Here is a 21787-nt window from a genome sequence, read left to right as displayed (position 1 = left end):
GAAATGAAAGAACCTGAAAGAGAAACAATGTCATTCAGTGCTTAATTTAGCATGCATTTAAATGTATTTGTATTCCATGTTGTTATTCTCTCTCTGAATGAAAAGCCTTCAAGTATTTTTCACAAAAAAACAAAATTTAGAACATTTTGATTTTGTTCACTGCTGAGTCTCTCTGACTTTCAAGTGACTAGCCTTCTCTGAGTCTGAGTCGATAACTTGTTATGTAACTATGCATTAATCCTTAGTGGGTAAATTATTACCAAAAGATTTTTATTAATGCTAGGTTGGGAAGGTGTCATGCCCCCGCCTAAGAAGCAATATAAACCTTGAATAACAGCCAAACCTGGGCCGACTACCTCTGCAAATACTGGAGCCCAAATTAGAAGTCAAAATGCATTAAATAAATAAATCTATATTTGCTTATGTTGGTCCACCCCCTCTTCATCTTGGCACCCATTTTCATGTGTAAAAAAATAAATAAAACATGTTCTATACTATGGGCCAACCTTCTCAAGTGCAGCGTCCACTCTTGTAGCATTTAAAATAAAAATAAAAAATAGTCAGAAGAGGGCCAACCCAATAGAGATGAGCACCCATCGTGTGCAAGCAAATAAATTAAATAAAAATAAATTGTTGCTGTTTTGGGCCGACCTCCTTGAAGAGTCACCCCTCTTGGGTCAAAGGGTGTACTTGGCATGGTCTATAAGAAGATAAGTTTGAGATGAGAGTGAGAGGGAAAATTGTGAAATATTACTCCTATTTAGATCAGATATAAAGGAATAAAAATCAGAATCATGGAGCAGCTATATGACAGATTTATGAGCGAAGATCATATTGCAGATTTGTGAGTAGAAGATCAGTAAATCATTGTTTATTGCAGGCTGTAGCATCACCATTCAATTGTGGTACGCATAAATATGTATGTGCTATGTATGCTTGATGTATGGGCTATAATATATGCGTAATAATGTATTTAATGAAAAATCCTTAATAAAATGATTTGCTGCAACCAACCATGAGGAGGTTAGGAAATGAGTACAAAGAGGAGAAACTGTTATGAGGCCCTCTTCTAGGCACACTACCTCATGGTGGTGACTGATAGTCCCATAAGGCCAAGGGGGTGTAAGGAGTGCCCTGCCCTTGGGCTTAGAAAGGAAGGGCGCTCCGGACACCCTATTGTGAATTCCTCACCAACCTCAACAAGGGTTGATTATTGGAAAGAATCAAAAGGATCTCAATCGTAGACATCAAATAAAGAGGCATGAGTAGATACAAGTGTCCTCACTAGGTACACCACCTCATGAAGGATGGATGGCAGAAGGTCACATGAGGCCAAGAGGGATGGTATATCCGCTCTTGGGCCTAGGGTAGAGAGTTGCTTTGGGCGCCCTATCATGTCCCCTTATGCGGGCCGTTATGGTTGAACCCCAAATAATAAATTATAGATATTATATGATTAAGATGGTTATGAATATATGTGCTCTAACCCTAGTAGTAATAATTGATATTGTGTATTGTATTTTTCAACAATTATCTGACATGATTGCAGGATCTCAACCAAGATCTATCTTGTTCACCAATTTAAGTTGGTAAATGATATCCCTAACTCCACTCCATTTCTTGTTTTACTTGTGATGCGGGAACATCCCCGGTCAATGAGCAATCTTGCATCAAACAAAAATATTTCCTTTGAGTTTTGTTTTGTTCAAGTTCAGTGTTTTAGTTTCTGTGTTCTTCCAGTAGCTGGTTGCTTTTCGTTGCGGATCAGATTTTCGGTTTCCAGGCATGTTCTTATGCTTAATTCCAGATTCTCAGTTCATTTGGATTCTTTTCCGGTGATACGTTGCTTCCGGTTTGATTAATCTGGTTCCCAGAGCAGCTTTTGAGCTTAACGGCTAATTGTTGATTTCTTCTCGTGCAAAACGATCTCTTGGCGTATGGATCTATTTGGGGTCTTGCTCAATGATCCTAAGTCCTTGGCTGACCTTCCTGTTGATCCGCACTCCTTGGTTGTTCTTTTCCGGAGGAATTTCCTTTCATTCTTGGGGCCGACCTATTTACACGTTTCATTTTCCTATCTTGGTAAATGTAATCTTTTGTGGCCGACCCAGATATGTTTTGGAGGGTATAAATATTGTTATATGAGATCCTTAGGAGGCAGTTAGAGGTTTATGATTTCTTAGTTACGGGATTGATAATTCGAAGGTCTCTCAGAGATCCGGATGGATTGTATTCTGGCTTGTTAGGCTGCATGTAACCGGTTGATTACCGGATGATCTATGATGAATGTATGATGGTGCGGAAATCTAATTCTGTAATTTTTCAATGTGTTGTTGTTTTCGTTGTGTTACTCTTGCTGCATGATCTGGTCTGTTCTCTTTGACGACCCACCGGATTATGGCTGCACCAACTTGGAATTGTGATTTTAGGGCAAAAACTAGGGCATTTACAAAAGGGGGCATTACAAAAGGTATAAGTTCAACAATGGTGTTGTATGAGTTGTCAAAGGGAATAACCAATACAAAGATACACTAACCTTTTGGGATTGGTTTGTGCCAAAATATGATAATTGTCTTGTTAGGTAAAACCTGAATGATGTAAACATATGGAAATGGCCTTTGGAATGCCACTCAATTCTGTGGCATCTCTTTTCTTTCTTAGTGCAAATGCAAAGTCACTTTTCTAAGTTTTCATGGAATCCCTCCTGCATGTAGAGAAACTTAGGAAAGACTAAGCTGCCCCTATCATTTGGTGAGTGAATATGTTTAAAAAGGATTTAGTTTTGTGATATCAGTGCTAAAGCTGACATCATATTTCTCCTGATGTCAGAATAACACTCCCATTGTGACTGACAAGTGTTTACTTATTGCATGTTTTTAGGCATTGTTGTCATTTTCGTGACACCCTCGGTCCATCAATGAAAACCGGTCAGAGATATGTTCCATGGACCAGTGCTGCCCTAGTTGATCAAGAACAAAACCAATGAAGGCATGAAGTGTTTAAGTGTTGTCTTGTCAAAAAGAAAGTTCCTAAGCCCTTTCCTTCTTTGACCCCGGAATCTCGAAATTCCCAAGTTCCTAAGCTTTTGCCTTCATTGACCCCGGAATCTCGAAATTCCCAAGTTCCTAAGCCTTTTCCTTCTTTGACCTTGGAACCCCGGAATCCCAAAATTCCCAAGTTCCTAAGCTTTTGCCTACATTGACCCCGGAACCCCGGAATCTCGAAATTCCCAAGTTCCTAAGCCTTTGCCTTCTTTGACCCCGAAATCCCGAAATTTCCAAGTTCCTAAGCCTTTGCCTTCTTTGACCCCAGAATCCCAAAATTCCCAAGTTCCTAAGCCTTTGCCTTCATTGACCCCGAAACCCAGAATCCCAAAATTCCCAAGTTCCTAAGCTTTTGCCTTCATTGACCCCGGAATCCCCAAATTCCCAAGTTCCTAAGCCTTTGCCTTCTTTGACCTCAGAACCCCGTGTTGTGACGTTTTCACACATCGCCCCATTGCAAATGGGGACCCCCTTCTTTTTAGGCCCTCCCGGTTTTTTGGCTTGCGTTTTTGTGGTCTTTTCGCAGCAATCTTGTCAATCTCTCTGATTTGCAAGTGTTTGGAGGTCATACTAATTAAATCTGTTTTTTGTTTGAGCGAATTCGGCTAAGTCTAGGACTCGTTTTGTGAATTTTAGGGTTTTTGCCTTCTGTCCTAGATTTTAGGGGTTTTCTGTTAGGGTTTTGGAAAAACTGAACATACAACTGGAATTAGGACCCTAAAAGGAACCTCCCAGTAAAATTTGAGCCAAAACGGAGCAACTTTCTTTTTTTAGAAAGTTCCTATTTTTTAGGGATTTTACTGAGTCACGGATTGGTCTAATTTTGCCAAAAATTAAACTTACTATTTTTAGTAAGTTCTATTTTTAGTAAGTTTCTATTTTTAGTAAGTGCTTTTTTGACCTATTTTGCCCAAACCTTGACATTTTGAAACACTGACTATTTGGGAAAATCTATTTTTGGCAGGATCTTCACAGGAAAACACTGAAAGTTGAATATCTCCAAAGACGCTAAAGACTGAACGTTCCTGAAGACCATTTCTAAATCCGGAAAAGTCAGAAGGCAGACAAGTTGGATCAAAAATGGTTAAGTTTGGAACTCCTATTCCAGAAGAGGAAAGCATGCAAAATCATCCAAGTCCAGAAATTCACATCAATCCACCAATGTCATCCTGATCCAAAAATGGCCTAAAATCTGACTAAGTCTGGAAATTTGGAAGATCTTCCGAAATCCAGAATTTGCATTATGATTCCTATGGACCTGAAACCACTCTCAAACATCCTGACAATATATATGAAATATAACTTAAAGTATACTTAAATGTTATATTTCATATATATATCCTAACGAAGAGCCTGAAATGATGGAAAAATCCATGAATCCATGAACATGGTGAAAATGCGCCCAAGACTGGGTTGGGGCGCTAATTTCAAAAATGCATTCACAAGTGGAAAAATCCACTAGTCCATGGACAAGGCCAAAATGCGCCCAAGTTTGGACTGGGGCGCCAAAACCAAAAATGCATTCACAAGTGGAAAATTCCACCAGTCCATGGACATGTTGAAAATGCGCCCAAGTCTAGGCTGGGGCGCTAAAACCAAGAAGCCATTCACAGGTTGAAAAATCCATCACTCCATGGACATGTTGAAAATGCGCCCAAGACTGGGCTGGGGCGCTAAATTCAAGAAGGCATTCACAAGAGGGAAATCCATGAATCCTTGGCATGGTGAAAATTTCACCCAAGCTAAAAATTGAAATTTTGCCTAAGGCACGAAATTCAAGGAGTCAAGGAGGAATAAAAAGCAGAATTCCCCTCGGCCAATTTTCGATTATCCTATTTTTAGACACCAAATCCTGACCAAATGTGGAAAATTTTATAGATTCAGAATCGGGGTGAAATTCTTCATCCAATGAACCTAGCTCCTAAATTTTAGGAGGATCCCTAAAAAATAGGGATGTTGAAAAGGAGACATGGACAATTCACAAAGTAATGGAAATTCCTTCCTTCAGAACATAATTCCAGGAAAGGTGAAAATTTGACTAAGTGTTGGAAACTCATTCCTTCATGACAGAGTTCCTGAAAAAGGTGAAAATTTGGCTAAGTGTTGGAAATTCCTTCCTTCACGGCGGAATTCTTGGAAATGTGAAAATTTGGCTAAGTGTTGGAAATTCCTTCCTTCAGGACAAAATTCCAAGAAAGATGAAAATTTGGCTAAGTATTGGAAATTCCTTCCTTCGGGGCAAAATTCCAAGCAAGGAAGAAATACACACAAGGATGAATTGAACATAAAATTTCTAAGGCAAGGAAGGAATCAGGGATGAACTAAACAAGAAATTTCCCCTCCAGGAAAAAATTTGAAAAATCCATTCTCGGGCATCAAATCACATCCAAATTTCAAAAGTTTTACAGATTTGGATTCGTAGGAGAATTTTCTCTCCTGGACCGTGGAACCTTAATTTGGAAATTTTCCTAAAAAATAGGAAATGTACAGAAATGATGAAAAACCTTCTTCAAGCAAGGAAAGTTGAGGAGACTTCAAGAAAATTCTTCCTGAATCAAATTTTCCCTCTCCAACAATTCCAGATGTGTAGGAGCGGATATACGACGGCAGAGTCCATTTGCATGGCAAGGATCTATCGAACGCATGGCAGTATGGTGGCGCATTCATTGCCGGAATATTTGACCAAATGGCAACCTGGTCATTGCATGTTGAATTTATGGCAGATTCCTTTTGCATGCAGCCGCCGCATGTGGAAATGATGGAGCATTTATGACATAATGGGGTGATTTTTGCATGGATGAATATTCAACGCATGTTGGGCGAATTTGAAGGAGGTGGTGCATTTAATGCGCAGTGGATGCTATTTTGGGTACTTTTGAATTAATTGTATATGGGCATGATGGGTTATTAATTGGAGATTCCCACCTTGTTGCATCATGTGTGGAGAATCTTTTAGGGAAAACCCTAATTAGGGTTTGCATGTAATCATGGCCCGAGGCCTATATTAAGGGGTGACCCCCTCATTTGTAAAGAGAGGGAGCTTTGTATGAAATTGTTGCGATAAGTTTTGAGATAATAACAATGAAACATTGTTCTCTGATGGTGTCCAATTAAGTTATTTTTTTAAAGCTTGCATGGTTTCACCTTCCTCACTTAGATTAGAAGTAGTAAAGTGCTTTGATTTCAATGGAGAATGTAATGGTGTCTGATGAATTTCCATGGTTCATACTTTTTGTATCTTGCTGATTGTAAGTTGCAGTGTAAAGTTAGCCTGAGCCACTAAACTTGTGCTAAGTTCAGTTGTGGACAATCGTTTGGATTGCGCCATTTTGGGTATTCAGATGCACTTTCCCGATTTGAAAATCCTTCAATATCCTCAGAAGATTGCACCGGTTCTTGCGGAGTTGTAGTTGAACTTGGCGAAGCAGAGCTTGGTTTATTTGAAATTTGTCCACCTGAGCACTATTCATTGTTATCACCGCCCTTAGGAGTAGATTTAGATCCTTCTGAACCCTTTCCCTTTTCTTTCAGTTCATTTTAGTCCATTTGAAGCAATAGCATTGCAGAATTGCCATATCCGATGATGGAGTCCCAGCCACAGCAAAGAAGTGAAAGAACGATGCACGCGTAAGGCCCCTTGGATTACCAGCAATCACATGAGCCAACTGATTCACGTCCACGCATTGAAGGAACCTTGGAGTCGATTGTTTGAACTTCTTGCAAACTTAGCATGCAATCGTACTTTGATCAAGAGAGAGTGAAGTGACTGTTAGGCAACTTTATTTTGTGTTAGACGCTGTCATACAAAACACGTCAACACCCCGGAATCACCAAATTCTCAAGTTCCTAAGCTTTTGCCTTCATTGACCCTGGAACCCCGGAATCCCAAAATTCCCAAGTTCCTAAGCCTTTGCCTTCTTTGACCCCGGAATCCCAAAATTCCCAAGTTCCTAAGCCTTTGCCTTCTTTGACCCCAGAACCCCAGAATCCCAAAATTCCCAAGTTCCTAAGCCTTTGCCTTCATTGACCCCGGAACCCCAGAATCCCAAAATTCCAAAGTCTTCCAAACTCTGGAAACTCAAGTTTCCCAAGTCTTCCCAACCCCGGAAACCCAAGTTTCCCAAGTCTTACCAACTCCTGAAACCCAAGTTTCCCAAGTCTTCCAAACTCTGAAAACCCAAGTTTCCCAAGTCTTCCAAACCTCGGAATCCTAGGTTTCCGACTTGCGACACTTCTAGATGGCGTGATCAACACTCAAAGCTCTCAGTGCCCCACCAACTCTTGCGATTTGTACACTTTCATTCATGGAGCTACAGGGGCGCATTTAATGTTTCTGCAGGATTGCCATAAAGTGGAGTTCAGGGCCATGCTTCTATATGGTTACTTGATGGCCTTCATGTCAGGCTTGCATGCTCTGACTTTGAAATGCCAGGCAATCCACCTTCTAGAAGTACTTTCCTTCTTGGGATTGCCTTGTCAGGGTATGGCCAAGTTGCTTGCGTGTACACCATGGCAGGTTTGTGCACTTGCCTACCTTCCCTGACTAACATTCCTCTGCACACACAAGGGTCAAGGCTTCCCTTCGTCGACCATTGGTCTCTTCTCTACAACCAGCTTGCTATATAAAGGTTGTTAAGCCTCATTGTAAAGGGTTCTCCCCCTGTTGGCTTGAGCTATTCTTTACTTTTTCACTTCTCTTGAAGACTTGTATATTTCTTGCATTTTGGCAACTGTAAGTTTGGCCATTGGCCTTATAATGAATTGAAATCATTTTTCTTGCCTTAATTCAACTCATGCATGTTGTGTATGTGTTCTTACCTTCATTGTAAGTGTATGTTTGTGGCTTTCTCTCACATATATGTTGTGTTAACCTATTTTTGGGTGTGACTTGTGGGAAACCTTCTCCCCTCTTGACATTCAACAAGTTCTAACCTCTATACATGCGTTTGGGGTCATTTATGCAACTGAAGTTCGTGCATCTCCAAGGTATTTCAATTGATTCTTTGTGTCATTTCTGGGTGGGGAGAGAAACATCTCTTATCTTGGTGCATCACCTCCTTTCATTTTAGCATTCTTTTCTTCCCTTTTCCTCTGCAAGTTGTTAGGGGAGGTTTAGAAGCAGGATTTGGAGTGTTGAGTTGGTTCAACACATACACTTGGATTGAGAAGGAAGTCGGCCTTCTCCGAAGATTCAACCCCCTTGCGCATGGTCCCACACTTCGGGGTTGTTTCCATGTTTCACAAGGTTGCTAAGTTGATAGCTTAGCAAGGGTGCAAACTTTTGTGACAATAGGCATCATTATTGATCCATTTTATTATGAGATGCTTTTTCAAACTTGAAAAAGAAAAATAATCAGTCCTTATATAATTTTTGATCACTTTCAGGGATCATACAGTACATTTTCTAAATGAATAAAATATTGTGCAACATTTGCTCTCCTTAAGATTTACTCACACACTAATTTTTAAACATGATTGATATACTCATTCATAAGCAATTATCTTGACATTATTTGAGCCTTACTACATATGAATGCACCAATGGGATCCTGTGGATGTTAGAAAAGGACAGCTAACTCTTCAATAGTCTTGAACAAGAATCACATGACAAGCATATGTTCTCCAAGAAACCATTTCTTGCATAAATTTAGTAACAAGTTCTCAGCAACAAGAGATTCAGAAAAAAACGACAACAATACATAGTTTAATAACTTTTACAGAGTAATTTATCCAGCTAACTGGCTAACAACAACAGACAGCCTACAGCTACATGGTAGTTGTCAAGCATATTACTGATCTCCTAAATTAATAGTGAGCTTAGGAATTCTAACCTTGTCAACAATGACACAAACAGCTGCAAATGAATCTGTGGGTACAGAATAACGGTCCAAGAGTGCTTGAAGAACCTGAAACAAAATTTATATCTTTATGCTGGAAAAGTTGAGTAAAAGTACACAAATGAGTTAACACTTGCTGCTATGGGTTAAGACAATTAAATTACAATTAGTAATCAAATTTGATTGGTTTAACAGAAATAGTGACCAAAAGCACACAGGCAGCGTAAAGATAGAATAATTGAAGCAACCAAATGCAATAAAATCAAATGAAAAACAGATTAGACGTTCTACATTGTTGAATCACTTCCAATCGTGCATGGCAAAATGCTTTGATATCTATATCGACATATTCAGATTACAAATTAAGCAAAAAGTAACATGAAATAGACAAGATCATTCAACTTACATCTATTCTTGATATAAAAAAGAGATACAAAGGAATTATTTTCTTTGTTTCTCTGACTTTCAGGAATAGTGGTATGGCTGGGCTTATCATGCCCCCGCCATGACAAACATAATCGATAAGAGAAAATTGACTTGATTCAAGACTTCGCAATTTTCTGGAGACTTAGTTCAAACAGGACTGCAATGGGGAAGGATTGACTGGTTAATGTTCATGGTCGAGGAACATAACACTTTTTATATATCATTTCCTCTCCTAGGTAACAGCAATCACATTATTAGTGAAAATGGTTTGCTAATACGGGTTGGTTAGCATAATAAGGCTAAGGGACGTTTCATTAGTTACAAAAGGTAAGTGATTAATTACAAAAGGGCAGCGGTCAAACAAGGAAGAGCCGCCTTTGCCACAAGCAGATACAACCATAGGAAGGGACGTGACTTCTCATCACCATTGGAGGAATACATATACAACTCATTTGAGCACTCAAAGAGCATCATGGAAGAGAATGAGATCTGATATTGATAACAGATTCAGACATACAGCAGTTTGATATTATAACTGTAAATTGGTATGGAATTCTTGTGATATATATAGCATAATGAATCTTAATTATGATTGCTCACTTCTAAACAATGTCTATACAGTCTAGGAATATGGCATTAATAAATGATTTCTTATATATATATATTCCGTAATGCTGTAATGTGAAATTCTTTATATATTTGTTTAAATGCTACAATCAGCCATGATGAAGGGGAAATGGTTATAGGACACTTCAATAGGTACACCACTTCATGTGGAGGGCAAAGGGCCACATGAGGCCAAGTGGGATGGTATATCCGCTCTTGGTCCTAGGGTAGAGGATCTCTTGGGCACCCTATCAAGTCACCTTATCCTAGTTTCACTATGGTTGAATTTTTCTGATAAATTAGAGGTATCTTATGATTAAGTTTATGTTCCTAACCCTAGTAGGAAAGATCTATTTTATGGACTACACTTTCAATGAGCTTGGAAATTCTGATTCAGGGCAAAAAATAGGGCATTTACAAAAGGAGACATTATCCCTCACTATATAAATATATATGAAAAACTTTTTGACATCACTGACATTATGGAGAGAGCTGGAATTCACATAACATTAAAATGTATGTCATTAAACAATGAACATGCAATATTGATCATTCAAAATTGAATATGAAAATTTAGTGAAATGCTGAAAAAATAATAATGAAATTATAAATATGAAAATATGATTAATATGTTTTTAATAATCATGGTAACTGTTTGAAAATGCCAACTACACTTTTTTGAAGTTTACAAATGTGTTTTTGCATTTTTTTCTAAACGATTATTGGTGTGGGGATTGCTAGAATGTCTATGGGAGGTTTTCAGCAGATTGAGGACGTCCTCAATCTATCCTTGAAATTTTGGCACATTGGAAGTTTGGGATCCTAAATGATGCTGAAGATCTTAAAATATGTCAAGGCACTACTTAGAAATCCAAAATTAGAATGAAAGGAAGGATCTCTAAACTCGGGAAAACAAGAGATGAGATGATCAAAGAGTATGTTAAGAACTTCATTGTATTTACAATTTTTTATGGGAAAAAACCCCATAACAAATTAACTTAAGAACCACAAATTTATTTGATGAATAGCTATTATACATAGTTAAACAAGTGCGGAGGATGAATAGATAGCTTGATGCTTACAAGCAGAGCAACTACTTACCATCCACTGGTTAACATTCCAAGCTCTAACTATGTCTTGGAGTACCACGGAATAAGTGCTTGAAATTGTGCTTACACTACAGGCACTCAATTATACCAGATATGATGAGTTAGCCTAACCAGTTTTGACCACAAGTGATTGAGATAATGACAAAGCCCATGCTTCATGCTGCACTCACTTTCATGTACTGATGTGATATTGTGAGACAAACAAGTTCCAAGTTCCTCTTGTCTCAGTCTCCCCTCCTTGAGAAATACTATCTCCATTGCAGCAAGCTGAGAAAGAAGGTGAGAATTTGTTTTACAACCTGAGCCTTGTTTAATTTTTTTGCACCTAAGTTTGATGACCTAGCAGAGTGGAATTACTCAATTCTTATGTGTTTCACCATGCATCAATGACTTGATCAAGTTCTTCCAATGTACTGCAATCAAGATTGATTTCAGCTCTCTTTAGAGCTTTTCTATTGCATCAATGGAAAATAATGATGCGAGAACCTTCTATAAAAATTGATGAAAAGAAAGATAAGTTAGAAGATTAAACTCAAAGATGTTATCTCCAACCTTCCTAGTGATGGTGTATGGACCATGCAAAGGTATCACATCTTGTCATAAGTTCATATGAGCTATTCCTTTTACAAGTAGAGTAATACACTATCACCATCCTAGAATTGTTGTTGCTTCTGATGCTGGTCTCCGCAGCTTATAATTAATATTGATCTTTCAAAGGATTGTCTAAACTTAATGTTGAATGTCTTTAATCAACTTGATGAACTTGTCAACTTATTTGTAAGTTGAAGAACTAGTAATTGTTGTTGGCAACATAGTATAAGCTCCATTGATGAGTGCCAATGGTTGGAAACCCAAAATACCTAAAATAGCTTGTGTTCATTAGCAATATTAAGATCTCTCTTGTTTCATATTGTGATTGGCTCTACTTTATCATTTGATTTCATGTACATAAATATTAAATATTGATAATCTTCAGTATAAGGCAATTCATGAGCCATGTTAGTCTTTCATAGTGTAGAAAGATACTGATGCTTGAGATGTCCACACCTTGTGCCAAAGTACACTATTGTTCTTCTCCATTACAAGTGGATGTGAAATTGCTGAATTGGGATCAACAAGTTTGTATAATCCTTTCTCACCAGCACCAACTATAATCACATTGTTATTATGAACGTGACCATACATTTGTTGCCATAAAATTCATTGAAGATGAGGATTCTTTGTTATTTCACCAACAAACAAGAGGTTTTTGTTCATTTCTGGAACATATCAAACATTCTTAACATTGTAACTCACAGTATTGTTCAATGTGACATGAACATTGCCATGCCCTTCAACATAGTGAGTTCATCCGTCACCTGATGAAGTTTCCCTTTTGCTCTTATCTCCAGCGAAAGTCACATACCAGTTTGTATGAAATTCATAACATCTGGATGCATCTAAGTTAAAATATCATGCCATGGACTTAGTTGACTCTTCCTAGGTACAACAAAAGTAATAAAATTCTATCACCTCTTGATCATCACTCTCAACAACATTGCATGCTTCCATCTCCTTTGAAATGCGTAGTCACTCTTTCATTTCTGACAATTTCTCTTGAATGTCTAGGCTTCTTAAAATACTAACATCTTATTTTTTATTTGTAAGATGCTTTACCTTTTTCAAAAGAATATTTGATTGATGGCTCATGTTTTACTTTCCCTGTCCCTTCATATTTACACAAAATGCACTTTCTGCATTGACCAAGGTGGTATCTTTCATTTGCTCCCTTCTCTGATCCTTTCACAGAAGAAAAGTTGATAACTTCTCAAGTCCAGCATTTGTGTCTGCAATCAAATGCAACCCAAATGCAGGATTCAACAAATGATCCATAGGATGATGGATCAAAGCCAATATATCATTATCATAGGTTGTTTTCTGAATAGTTGATGATTGATCACTAAGATCCTTTAACTGCAACAAGTATTCAAAAATGGATACTCCCTCATGCAACTTGGCACAAAACAAGAGATTCTCAAGATACAATACCCAACTAGCTTCTAATGTTTGTTGTTTAAGCTCTTCCAAAGTGTTAGCACCCAATTGACATTCCATACGTCCAGTACCCGTTATTTTGCAACTGAAAATTTTATAAGCATAATCCTCTTTCATGTCCTCTATCAATATCAGTGGGATAATCAACTAGTTTTTCTTCTTTATTTAGCATATTTTGATCAAGTTCACAATACTCACAAATAGTGAGTATTTAACTATTTTGTAGTGTTCCATGGGAACCTAATCCCAGGGATTTGGATGATGTCCTAGATGTCCCAGGAGCTCGGAAACTGGGGAAATTCCCTTTTATCAGAATAGACAGCCTGCTCCATTTGCTTTTTAAAAATTTCAGTTGCTTTTACTTTGTTTTAAGTTACTTTAATAACCATCCCACTATTATTCCCCTGCTGTCCACAAAAATTATCAAATTTTTAGCTGTCCCTCAAACTGCATCCTCCCATCCAAGAAACTCAAAGAAACATAGGTATTTTGTGACTCCACAAGCTATAATTTTTCCCCATTGATTCCTAAGACTCGAGTAATAACAAAGCTTTATATAATTATAGTGGCTATATTTCTAACCTTATCATAAAATTCCTTTTGTTTCACAATGCAAATATTATCAAGCAAAGACCTCAAATAATTGCAACCAAAATATTTTTATAATATAGGCACACCACGCAACTATTCATTCACTCTTCGTTCATATGCCATAGGCCACAAGACTTCCACACAATAAAGAGGGGCCACTTATGCTTAAAACATATTTTGATCCACACTCAACATTAATCTAATAATGAAAAACCTACCACACTTTACTTTAATACTCCACTCACTTAAGAAATCAAACAGAAATATGCTATGGTATACGTTTTTATTTTAATCAAATCAAATCAACTCTAGATTACTTTTCTTTAATATTTATCATACAGAGATCCCTTACTCCCTCATATCAACGATCCCTTTGAACAAAACGAAGGCAAAATATCATGCATCTTCATTTTCTTTTCTTTTCTGTTTTAGACCGCACTTTTATTCATACATACACCTTTTCTTATAGACTACACCTTTTATAAGAGATTGCAATCTTTTTATTCAATAGATAATCCAACCACATCAAGAACACACAAAATTGCATGCAATGTGTGAGAAATAGTGGAAGGTGAGGCAGCCTGTCAGGGTGTAGTTGGGAGCAATGATGCCATGTGCTAAATCTAGCATCTGCTTGCTGCCCTACCATTCAAGCCCTTAGTGCTCATATAAACATTGATGTTACAATTCTCAACTGCTGCAGATGATAGCCTGTCATGGATAAACAATCAGAAAATCATGTCCTCCCTGGACACAATATTCCAAAGACTGTCATCTCCCAGAATTGCAGCTGATGCACACAAAGACAACCCAAAGTCACTCAGCTTGACAAGACAGAAGTTCCAGTCATGGGAGAATTGAACAATATTCACATGCAATTGGCCGCAGACCCAAGGGTCCAGAATTTTATAGATATATCAGTAGTGGATATTCCAGATTCATATGGAATGCTCCTGAGTCGAGATTGGTCCCGAAAATTGAATGGATATGTATCGACCGATTTCGCACACATGTGGCTACCATGGAGAGGAGTTCCAAACCAGATTAAAATTGATAGCACCCCAAGGTTGAGATTGATGATAACTGAATATGGAGAGGACAACGAAGTTCTATTTTTAGAATCCGACCTAGGAACATATAAACCAAAAGTAGAGGAGATCTTGATGATACAAGATATACAAGATGAGAATACCCAACAAGAGGTCATGGAGTCAACTGAGATCGTCATTGAAAGCGATCAAGGATCCGACCAAGAGGACGAAGGGATGTTTGAAAACTTCAGAAGATTTGTACAAAGAAACATCCAGCAAAGTGTGCAACTTGGCAATCTAGCATCCGTTCGAGAGTTGCTTCTTCCGAATTGGTGTAGAATTCACAATGCCGTCCACTCAGAATTATCTTGTGCTTTATGCCAGACCGCATTGGAGCAAGTAAACAAAAGAATCCCGCAGACACTAATTGTAGAGGAAGCTCAAGATTCAGAGAATGAAAGCTCTACAGACACCGAGAGTTCTGTAGAAGATGAAGCTTCGTCCGATACAACAAATGAAAGTCATGAAAGTCTAGAAACAGACAATCAAGAAAATCAGATATGGACATTAAGATTCGACGGTTCAAAGTCCAAACAAGGATCCGGAGCTGGATATGAATTAATTAGTCCTAAAGGAGAAACATACCTTGCCGCTCACAGATTGCAGTTCCCTTGCACCAACAACGTAGCAGAATATGAATCTTTGGTTCATGGATTACTGTTAGCCATCCAAAAGGGGGCAAAGATACTGCAAGTATACGGAGACTCAGAAATCGCAATAAGGCAAATCAGGAAGCAATATGTTTGCCATGACAAAAGGCTAACTAAGTATAGAAATCGAGTCTGGGATCTAATGGAAAGTTTTGATGCTTTCAATATCAATTCAATTTATAGACATCAAAATCAAGTGGCCAATTCACTTGCACAGGCCGCGAGCTCATTGATTCCATTAGCAATGGAAGGATTAAAGAAGTTTACCATCGAGTTAATATCAGTTCCTTCAGTCCCGGATAACATTACCAATTTCCAAGTTTTCGAAGACGACAAGCACATTTTAGACTTCCTATCCAGCACGGACGTCTTCTTAACACAGATCATAGACGAAGATGAAGTAGGTGAAGCTGAGTTCGATGCCGAAGGAGTTCTGAACTTAAAGACAAACACTATTCCGAAAGGAATGGTTGAATTAGAAAGGATTTTTGATCCTGACAAGTTGAAAGAAAAGAAGAATCACAGTGTAGAAGGCAATATGTGTGACGCGATCAATCTAGGTGATGAGACACAAGTTAAAAATGTTTTCATTGGAAAGTCCTGCACAGCAATTGAAAAAGAAGGAATCCTAAAAAACATGAGGGACTTCCCAGATGTCATTGCATGGAGCTATGAAGATCTCAAGACCTACGACACTACGATTATCACTCACACAATCCCGTTGAAACCAGGAAGCAAGCCATTCAGGCAAAGACAAAGACCCGTCAACCCTTTGTTAGAACCGCTGATATACCAAGAAGTGAAAAAGTTACTCACAGCTAAAATCATCTTCCCAGTAAGACATTCGACGTGGGTCGCCAACCTGGTGCCTGTTAGAAAGAAAAATGGAGAGATCAGATTGTGTGTGGATTTCAGAAATCTTAATAGAGCGTCAGAGAAAGATAACTATCCGCTCCCATCATTAGATGAAGTATTGCAGATCGTCAATGGATCGCAGATGATGTCCTTCCTAGACGGATATTCAGGATACAATCAAGTCCTAGTCGAACCTGAAGATCGAATAAAGACTGCTTTCACCACCAAATGGGGAACATTTGCCTATAAGAGAATGCCTTTTGGACTCATAAACGCCGGGGCCACATTCCAGAGAGCTATGGACATCGCTTTCAGAGATTTAATTGGTAAAAGCATTATTATATATATGGATGATATCACAGTTTTCTCTAGACAGAGAGAAGATCATGTGGACGATTTGAGAAGAGTCTTCCAAAGATGTAGAAGATACGGTGTCTCCCTTAATCCGAAGAAATGCATATTTGGAGTCACAGAAGGAAAGCTTTTAGGACATGTCATTTCAGAGAAAGGAATATCTATTGATCCTGAAAGGGTGAAGGCCATATCTACTATCAATTTGCCAGCAAGCAAGAAAGAGCTCAAATCATTTTTCGGCAAAATCAACTTCGTCCGAAAATTCATTACCGGATTTGCCGAGATTGTCAGACCATTGAATGAAATGTTAAAGAAAGATGCAAAGGTTGAGTGGACTCCACAAGCCAAAAGGGCATTTGAAGAAATAAAGACCGCAATCATGGAGGCGCCAGTTTTGATTAGTCCTGATTATCTCAAACCATTTTATTTATATTCCTTCGCTTCTGATTACACTTGTGCCGCCATTCTCACCCAAAGAAGTGAAGAGAGGGATGAAAATCCCATTGCTTTCATGAGCACCCCGTTGAAAGATGCAGAATTAAGATATCCAAATGTTGAAAAGCAAGCATACGCATTAGTAAAGGCAGTTAAGAAATTCAGACATTACCTCCTGAGAGCCAAGATTTATGCAATAGTGCCTGATGCGGCAGTCAAGACTCTGCTCATGCAAAATGAATTAGGAGAGAGAAGAGGAAAGTGGGTCGCCATTATCCAAGAATTTGACATTGAGATTCAGCCCATGAAACTTGTCCGAGGACAAGCCTTGGCGCAGACATTGGCAATAGATGGGCCAGGATTAGTCCAACAAATTTATGAATTAGAAGATGTCACGCCTGATGAATGGTACAAAGACATTGTGACATATTTGCTCAATCACAGATGTCCCGCTCATATGGCACCTACACAAAAGAGAGCATTAAGACTAAAGTGTCAACATTACGTGCTTCAAGGATCTGTCCTATACCGGAAAAACTATGAAGGAGTATACCTGAGATGTGTTGGCAAAGACGAAGCAAAGCAGATAATTGAACATTTCCATTCCAAGTTTGGAACCGGACATGGAGCCAACCTCGCCACAGCTCACCAGATCCTAAGAGCAGGATATTACTGGCCTACGCTTTTTAAAGATACATTCAATCACATTAAGACTTGCCACACATGTCAAGTCGCAGCTATTAGAGAAAGAAATCCTGCCATGCCACTAAATCCAGTGATTGAAGCCAGACCATTTGCTAAATGGGGAATGGACTTTATTGGTGTTATCAACCCCGCATCCTCAGCACAACACAAGTACATCATTACAGCTACAGATTATTGTACCAGATGGTCAGAGGCACAGGTACTTAAGGTTTGTTCTACTGAAGTTGTAATCAAGTTTCTAGAGGAGAACATAATCACAAGGTTTGGATGCCCTTATGCGTTGGTTTGCGACAATGGATCGGCATTCACATCATTGAGATTCTCAAATTGGGCTTTTGAGTACGGGATAACCCTCAAGTTTTCATCAAATTATTATCCTCAGGGTAATGGATTAGCAGAATCCACAAACAAAAATTTGCTCAGTGTTATCAAGAAATTATTAGAGAGAAGTCCAAGAGAATGGCACACCCAGTTGAGATTTGCCTTATGGGCAGACAGAATCAGAACAAAGAACGCATTAGGTATTTCGCCTTATTTTCTAGTTTATGGCCAAGACCCAGTCTTCCCCATGCAACTCAGGATTCCAACCTTGAGATTCATTCAGGAGTACATGGAAGACACTGATGCAGTACAGGCCAAGTTGACACAGTTGATGAACCTAGAAGAGAAAAGAGATCAAGCACTGGATAACTTTGCTAAACATCAAGGAGTGGTGAAGAGATGGTTTGATCGACAAGCAAGAGTCAAGGCGTTCCGAATTTCGGATCTCGTCCTGTATTGGGACAAAGCGCATGAGAAAAGAGGAGAACATGATAAGTTTGATAAGCTTTGGAAAGGTCCTTATCAAATTTCAGAGATATTGGGAGAAAATGCATTTAGGTTGCAGACTTTAACTGGAGAGGACATTCCGTTGCCTGTCAATGGGAGATATCTCAAACACTATTTCCAATCCTAAAATGCCAAGGCCTTCCCTTGTACATAGCTAGTTTAGTTTGCTTTCGTCGTTTTCCGTTTGTTTGTTTTTCTCGCGTTGGTTTGCCTTTTGTTTTTCTTAGTTTAGGTGCTTTTGTTTTTTTAGGTTAGTTGTTTTTGTCCTGAGGGGTATCCATTTGACATTGGGTGATTTTGTTATATAACGCTCTAACTTCCTGCTAGGATGTTGGATGCATTTGGAAAATCATGAGGTCTTTTGGAATTACCAAGGGAGTTTCTTTTAATGAAGCTTTGAGTCAGGACGTATTTGCATTGAAGTAGGTTAGCTTATTGAACTCACGTATTCTGTCCTTCAGTTATTATATTTTCACATATTTATAATCTCCGAGTCATTATGGTTTACAGGCGAAGCTGTGATCAGTGAAAAATCTAAAGTCTAGCTTCAGCGCCACCGCAATCCTCAAACCCTAGTGAGTTTCACTACTCACGAGCCAAAGAATTGACAGAACTGAAAAGCAGTATCAAAAGAAAAGTTGAAAAAATGAGAAAATCAAAAAAAAAAATGAGCTAAAAGGAAATATCAAATTGGCTAAAGGGAATTTACGAGTAACTCCATCGGGGCTATAGACGCCTGACTGGCAATGGAGCAATGTTCGTGAGCTTGCGGCGATAACCTCGTCGGGACTATGGACGTCTGACTGGCAGCGAGGCTCTATCCAGGATGCTTTTGGAGTTTAGACAAACTACGTAGCTTATCACAGGGGAACCTGAAGATCATGATTGTCTTGTTGAGGGGAATTAACGCATTTGCACACACATGGGTAACTGTGGACTTGATACTTTGTCTCAATATGATGGTCTCTTCTTGTAAGTGTTTCTTAACTCCTGGATTTGTTGAGGGAGGTTTTCTGAGTCTTCCTTTAGAAAGATTGATTCCCAAATGTTTTGCAACATTTCTCAGTGGTGTCGCCAGATGTTGTGACCATTTCACACATCGCCCCATCGCAAATGGGGACCCCCTCTTTTTGCTTGTTTTTCGCTCGTTTTCGCTTTTGGTTTTTAGGGTTTTGTTAGTTAGTTAGTTGTCTGGATTTAGGGCTAAGCCTTAGGGTTTTAAATCTCGCCTTTTCAAGCCAAAATCCAGTCGTTTTTGAGAGCCTTTTGAGCTTCTTTTCTGGAATGCAAATTTTGAATGCAATGATTTCGCCAAAATGGTCTAATTTTCAATTAGAATGTTCATGCAGAGCTTAAACTTGTCTAAATGATGACCGTCAATATGAATTTTTGTCTGCCTGAATATTTTGACCAAATTTTGACTTTTTTGAAGTTTGATCCTGGGCATCGGAATTGATTTGTTTTTGCCTCGTGAAGTGTTAAAATGTGAAAAATCTTGTTATTTTGGCCTGTAGGAGCAAAATCGCTCCTGTCCCTCAGTGAAGGACGGGAGCTCAATTTCAAATATCTCATCGTCCCTACAGAGTCCAGACAAATTTTACGTTTGAAATGATAGAGAACGACAAGATCTTTCATTTGAATATAAATTGAAGATTTTCATGAGCACAGAAATGCCTCCAGGAGCAAAATCGCCCCTGTCCCTCAGTGAAGGACCGGAGCTACAATTCAAATTTCGCCTTATCCTTGCAAGATTTTGAAAACTTAATGATTTGAGGACGTCCGAAGGAAGATACTTTGCCAAATGAATATAATTTGAGATGCAAAAAACGAAGGAAAATGACCTATATTGACTAAATCGCTCCTGTCCCTCTCCAAGGGACCAGGGCGAGGTACCTTGTAGCTCTCGTCCCTCTCCTAGGGACCAGAGCGATTTCCTCCATTTTGCAAAATCCAGACAAGGGTCGAGGCAAGTTTACGTTCAAAAACAAGGGAAAACATGAGATGAATGCATTGAATATAAATTGAAGATTTTTGGACGTTCATACCAGTGCTAAATGCCTAGTTCGCTCCTGTCCCTCAGGAAGGGACCAGAGCGATTCTTGATATAATTGCTTTTCTTGCAAAGTTACAAATGGTGCCAAGGCATGGGCGGATAGAGTAAAGAAGGACGAATCCGTTGAATATAAACTTAGCGCATGGCAAAGTGAGATGAAAGCCACAAGGGAAGGATCGCTCCTGTCCCTCTCCAAGGGACCAGGGCGATACAATGGTGATGATGCGTCCCTCCAGAGTTCAAGGTCGTCCCTCCAAGGTTCAAGGCCGATCCAAGTTAGGACGAAGGGTGGCGAGGACATTTCAAGGCATTTCCATCAAGCGCAACGTTGCAAAGGTCATCACATGGAAGGATTTGCACTCTAAAGACCTAGATCGCTCCTGTCCCTCTCCAAGGGACCAGAGCGATATCTACATAATGGCGTAAATTTCAAAAGGCAAACAAGTTTCAAGTTACCAAGAGGGTCGAAAGGACATCATTCCACGCAATGACGATAATTGCAAGTTGGTACAAACAAGAACAAACATGTTATGATGAACTTCGCTCCTGTCCCTCAGGAAGGGACTAGAGCGATATTGATATATTAGATTAATCCATGCAAGATTTACGTAAAGACAAAGGTACACAAGGTTACATATGCTCCAAGACATCGTTTGAAGATAATTTGCAAGAGTTTTAAACGTCAAAACATTGCTAATCAAGGTAAAAGTCTCCCATCGCTCCTGTCCTTTGGACAAGGACCAAGGCGATCCTATCAAAACACTCACGTTCCTTCAAAGTTCAAGGCGAAATGAGGATAGGAAATGCGAAGGACATCGTCGGGGAGACATTACAAAAGAGATCGAAGTTTAAAAGTCGCCAAGATCAAGGAGAAATAATGGATCGCTCCTGTCCCTCTCCAAGGGACAAGGGCGATGGTCCCTTTAATTCGTCCAAACATATGATGAAAGCGAATGGGAATAAGCGCAAAGGACACAAGCAATGATATTTCGAAGGTCAAAGATACAAGATGAACATAAAAACATGGAGATCGCTCCTGTCCCTCTCCAAGGGACCAGGGCGATAATGGTCATAGGATGCACTTGCTCGCACAAGGAAGAAATTCAAGTTCGAAAGACCACCAGATGATCGATTTGGGACGTGGAAATGAAGGAATTAAACGTCGAAAA

At 39.0% G+C, this 21787-nt stretch overlaps 1 protein-coding gene across 1 annotated transcript in view; it reads right to left on the bottom strand.

The window, feature by feature from the left end:
- The window catches only part of LOC131027672 (histidine--tRNA ligase, chloroplastic/mitochondrial), a 118285-nt gene that overhangs the window by 44228 nt on the left and 52270 nt on the right, over positions 1 to 21787 (bottom strand). The window contains exon 7 of the mRNA XM_057957753.2: positions 8876 to 8950. Coding sequence (XP_057813736.2) covers positions 8876 to 8950 — 75 coding nt within the window. The remainder of the gene's footprint in view (positions 1 to 8875; positions 8951 to 21787) is intronic.

This window comes from Cryptomeria japonica, chromosome 8 (assembly GCF_030272615.1).
Source record: "Cryptomeria japonica chromosome 8, Sugi_1.0, whole genome shotgun sequence".
Taxonomy (NCBI): Eukaryota; Viridiplantae; Streptophyta; class Pinopsida; order Cupressales; family Cupressaceae; genus Cryptomeria; species Cryptomeria japonica.
This window is presented reverse-complemented; position numbering and strand designations above follow the sequence as displayed.